The sequence below is a fragment of the Nematolebias whitei genome, chromosome 5 (genome assembly GCF_014905685.2).
Source record: "Nematolebias whitei isolate Nwh7 chromosome 5, NemWhi1, whole genome shotgun sequence".
NCBI classification, from domain to species: Eukaryota; Metazoa; Chordata; class Actinopteri; order Cyprinodontiformes; family Rivulidae; genus Nematolebias; species Nematolebias whitei.
In genome coordinates this window covers 18436177-18441239 of record NC_056502.1, presented here as the reverse complement: position 1 = coordinate 18441239, position 5063 = coordinate 18436177, and the positions used below count along the sequence as shown (strand labels likewise).

General features: G+C 38.4%; 2 protein-coding genes across 2 annotated transcripts in view; both read right to left on the bottom strand.

The window, feature by feature from the left end:
• nbn (nibrin) overlaps nt 1–3397 on the bottom strand; it is a 15878-nt gene extending 12481 nt beyond the window's left edge. The window contains exons 1-2 of the mRNA XM_037676958.1: nt 3243–3397; nt 2648–2769 (exon numbers count right to left, since the gene is read on the bottom strand). Of these exons, the coding sequence (XP_037532886.1) occupies nt 2648–2769; nt 3243–3318 (198 nt within the window). The 5' untranslated portion in view covers nt 3319–3397. The remainder of the gene's footprint in view (nt 1–2647; nt 2770–3242) is intronic.
• A 1373-nt stretch (nt 3398–4770) lies between these two features.
• The window catches only part of LOC119410053 (prostate-associated microseminoprotein-like), a 2641-nt gene continuing 2348 nt past the window's right edge, over nt 4771–5063 (bottom strand). Inside the window, exon 3 of the mRNA XM_037676957.1 lies at nt 4771–4942. Coding sequence (XP_037532885.1) covers nt 4771–4942 — 172 coding nt within the window. The remainder of the gene's footprint in view (nt 4943–5063) is intronic.

Below are 5063 nucleotides of genomic sequence, written 5' to 3'. Positions count from 1 at the left end.
AGATAGATAGATAGATAGATAGATAGATAGATAGATAGATAGATAGATAGATAGATAGATAGATAGATAGATAGATAGATAGATAGATAGATAGATATGCAGCTGGTGAAATTTTGAAAAGTTTCAATTTAGATTTATACAAAACAAAAAAGTGTGTAGTAATGCAACTATATAAAAAAAAGAAAGTAAATGCCCAACAAAAGTGCAATTGTTTCAATTTTTGCAGAAGAGAATAATCTTTCTGCAGTTGGATACACAACTTGGTAATGTTTTTACACTTCAGACCTTTTTATTTTCTGTCTGGAGGTGCAGTATGGTCCACAGAGCAGGGATGATGCAACAGCACCACCTTCTGAGGAAAAGTGTAATCACACAAACAAATCTGACAAGTCAGGTCCTCCGGACAGATTCTTTAAACGTTTCGTCTTTTATCCAAAAGACCTTCAGTCTGAGGAGCTGCAACAAACTCTTATAAATACTGTAGCACCCTCTCATAGTGGATCAACCAGTTTGCTGGTGACAGCCAAAACTAGTTGTTCACAACCAACAGGAGCTTTATCAGAATAACAATTGATCGTTTGTGCCCTGATGGTTGCTTGATATTCACAGGGGGCTGAGTGACACTAGCAATCACAGCATTGTAAGAGGGGGACAGGTGAACATGGAGGCCTCTGTCTCTGTTTAACGATGGGCGGGTTCTCTTCACAAAGATGGCTTCCTTCACTCCTCTCTCAAAGAATCGTTCCTCTCTATCCAGGATGTGAACATCTTCATCCCTGAAAGAGTGACCGCTGGCCTGGAGATGAGTGTAGACCGCAGAGTCCTGGCCTGATGATGTTGATCTTCTGTGCTGGGCCATCCTTTTGGCCAGAGGCTGTTTAGTTTCCTCGATGCAGAACTGATCACAGCCCGCCTGACACTGAACAGCATACACAACATTACTCTGTTTGTACTGGATATTTGGGATGGACCAGTCTTTGCTGTAATGTAGTTTGGGGCTTGAAAGCCACCGGGACGTCTTGCTTGGAAAATAAACGTCTCAGTTTCTCTGAAACTCCCGCAACATACGGAACGACCACTGGACTGAGTCTGGGTTCCTCCTCTTCACCTGATACAACAAGAATCCGTCCAGAGGACCTGACTTAACCTTGTTTGATTTATCTACCTGGATTACCGAGCATGCATCACAAGCAAATGTACAACATTTTAAATCACTTATTAAATGTGCATTATTGACTCTTTTTTTTTTTTTTTACAGTTACTACTAAGTGAATACCAAAAGTCATAATTTTTCATTGCCAGTTTATTGATGATATACAATTAGTGTACACAGTGTTCATATATTATTACTCTGTTTTGTTTTGTATGTTTGTGTGTGTGTGTGCATGTGTATGTATGTATGTATGTATACATGCATGTCTAAGTTAGATGTAATAATAATAATAATAATAATAATGTCTGGCAGCACGGTGGCGCAACTGGTAGAGCTGCTGCCTCTCAGCGAGAAGGTCCTTGGTTCAAACCCCGGTCCAGGGGCCTTTCTGGGTGGAGTTTGCATGTTCTCTCCGTGCATGCGTGGGTTTTCTCCGGGTACTCCGGTTTCCTCCCACAGACCAAAAACATGCATGTTAGGCTGATTGGTAACTCTAAATTGTCCCTAGGTGTGAATGAGAGATTGAATGGTTGTTTGTCTCGTTTGTCTCTATGTGGCCCTGTGATGGACTTGCGACCCGTCCAGGGTGTACCCCGCCCCTCGCACAGTGATTGCTGGACATGGGCACCAGCGACCCCCGTGACCCAAAATGGAATAAACGGGTAAAGATAATGGATGGATGGATAATAATGTCATCACAATGTCAGCACTGTATGTTTTCCATACAATGGCTAAATTAGTCTCTGCATTTAACCCATCCACCACCAGGTGGTGCAGTGGGCAGCTATTGAAAGCGCCGGGGGGCATTTTGGGGATGAGACGTGCTGCCCAGAGACGCCAGGTGATGTGCAGTGACTGGGGATCGAACCTGGGACTTTCGGGTCCCAAGCCGGCTGCCCTGCCTCTACACCATCTCGGCCCTCATTGTTAGATGTATTACATGTAACATGTAATAAGTGCTATGTGTTGTAATCATTGTACGTTTTCATACAATAGTGAAATTAGTTCTCTGCATTTAACCCATCACACCTGAAATACACCCAGGTGGAGCAGTGGGCAGCTATATGTAAGCGCCCGGGGAGCAATTAGGGATTAGGTGTCTTGCTCAAGGACACCACAACATGCAGGCATGGCGGGGAGTCGAACCGTGACTTTCTGGCTCCAAGTTACGACATACATGTCGTTGTCAAATGTACAGTATCGAGTTCATGCAAGCATGCATGTAAGTATGCATGTATGTATGCATGCAAACATACATGCATGTGATCCAGGAAGTCTGATCTATCAGGCCTCCTGGATCACACTGAGCCTAGTGCTCTTGGTACTTTCAGTTTCACACAGAAAGAAGTACAGAGCAGACTTATATGTGTTAAGAGTAATTTACATTTAAAGATCTTAGGCACTCTGTTCGTTGCTCAATTAAAAATACACATATAGATAGTTTTTGACAGTTGTATTCACATTAAACTCTAATTTCCCTTTTCTTTCTCCCACCTGGTCTGTAGCGGTGAGGTGAGCATGAATTCTGCTAATGGACTGGTCGTTGGGGAGAAGAATGTCACAACTCTTGCGTCCCACTGTGTACTCTTTACCGGGGAGAAGATAGTGGGTCTCCCCTGTGAAAAGACAGACATTAGATCCATATCAATGTTATGTAGATCTTGTTGTAACATCTAGTGATTCATCATCTGGTGATCAACTGGTGATTTTTACAACGATACATACTTTAATGTTTGTATCAGCTGGAGAATAATATCGTATCCAGAGCGCCCCCCACCCCTTTAAAAAACGTCTTAAGTCTTAAAAAGGGTTTTTAGACCTGAAATGTATAGAAATGACTGATGACGTCAAGGCCTCTTTTGCACAGCAATGTGGTATTGAAAACTTGTTTTAAAAAATGTGATTAGTTGTATAAAATGATTAATTTCACGACAGAAGTTCCTCAGACCCTCGCAGACTCTTCTTAAACAAATCATATTCTAAATGAGACTGCTGTAAGTGCTCAGCAGCCAGATCAAAACTAGTTTGTCCCGTTAGCTGCAGGGGGCTAGCTTTAACAAAAATGTCCGTCATGACGGGAAAAAGTTACCTCCAAGCTCCTGTGGTGTCAGTATCCACATTTTTCGGCCTTTCGTCGTTTGTTCATTGAGTATAAGCAACAACATGTAAGAAAATTTGCAGCATTTTTTACAAAACAACACGACCAACTCCCATACATTTCGCGCCCCGATGACGTCACAACGCTGCGACAGTCTTTCAAAATAAAAGCAGAGTTTGAAAAGCTGAGTTGTGGAGTCTGTTTTCAGCTAAAGTTTTTTATTACCATTATCATTTTACGTAGATCATTTCTCAAGGAAAATATTGTAACGGGACTGCTTAGAGTAGCCTTTATCTTCAAAATGCAAGAAAAATAAAATAACTAAAAATGTAAAACCTAAAGTTGTTCTAAAAGCGTATTTGACAAATGCTGTTGACCAAAGCACTGTACAGAAAATAGTAAAACAAAACTAATAAAAAAACGACCTAAATATAATAGCAGCAAAGATAATAGAATTGACAACAAACAAAACAACTTTAATAAAACAAAAACAAAGTAGATATAAAACAAAACATTTTGTGTTACAGGCACAAAGCCTTTGTACAATATTCACAACATGCACACGTTTTTAACCATTTTTGCTCAAACCTATCCAGCACATATATTGTATAATACTTTTCTACTGTAATTGCGAACACTTGCAACAACAAAAACACATTAAACTAAATTTGACATATTTGCTCAAAGTGGCACAGGGTGGCATTTGTAAAGTTATATACGCAGTCAAAAATTAACATCAATATTTTGGTTTATTTAGCTTTTAAAAAGAAAAAAGTTTTTTTTTGTTTGTTTTGCTTTGCTTTTTTCAAATTCATATTTTCACCATGTTATTCATACATTTATAAATGTCATCGTTCCAAACTAAACATTTAATTTACAAGCTAAATATTTAGTTTACAAACTAAATTTGCAAGTTAAGTATCTAGTTTGTAAACTAAATATTTAGCTTGAAAAGTAAACATTTAGTTTGGAACAATGACATTTATAAATGTATAAATAACATGGTGAAAATAAGAATTTGAAAAAAAAATATATATATATATATTTAAAAGCTAAATAAACCAAAATATTGATGTTAAATTTTGGCTGTGTAACTTTACAAATGGCACCCCATACATAAAGTTATTTCATCACATTAAATTTACTTTTTAGGACTAAAAATTCTAAACTTTAATTAAGTTAGACAAATGTAAAACTAAGTCTATAGAAAGCAAGCAAATCACTAATCAACACACGTGAGCAGTTTATGTATTAGTTAATGGCTTGAACTGTAAGTTACACATCTGACAATGTTATAAATTATTTTTAGGCCATGAGCCCTTTAGCTATCAGTATTACTTAAACTTAACCAACTCATACATCACAATGTGAAAACTTAAAATAATACTTTATATCAGGAAGAATTAAGGAGTATTTTACCTCAAATCTCATTTCAAAACAAAAGGCTAGGCTTGTATGTGGTAAATCAACATAGACTTCATATTATATCTATTGGTGAGTTTTACTTAAAGTTGTGAACTCAAAATAAAGGATCATTGTCAGATATCCATGGCTGTGCTGCTGTTTTGAGATGGCCTTGTCTCCACAGGCAGGGCAGCTTGTGATTGACTCTCATCACTGCAACACTGGTGCAAGAGTCCGGACTGCGAATGATCTCGCACCATTCTGGGTAATCCACTGGTTTAGAGCCACTGTAGGAAAAACAAAAAGTACAACAAGTAAATAAATAAAAAGAGAATGATGAGAATGTTGCATGCAGAGTGCTTGTGTGTGTGTGTGTGTGTGTGTGTGTGTGTGTGTGTGTGTGTGTGT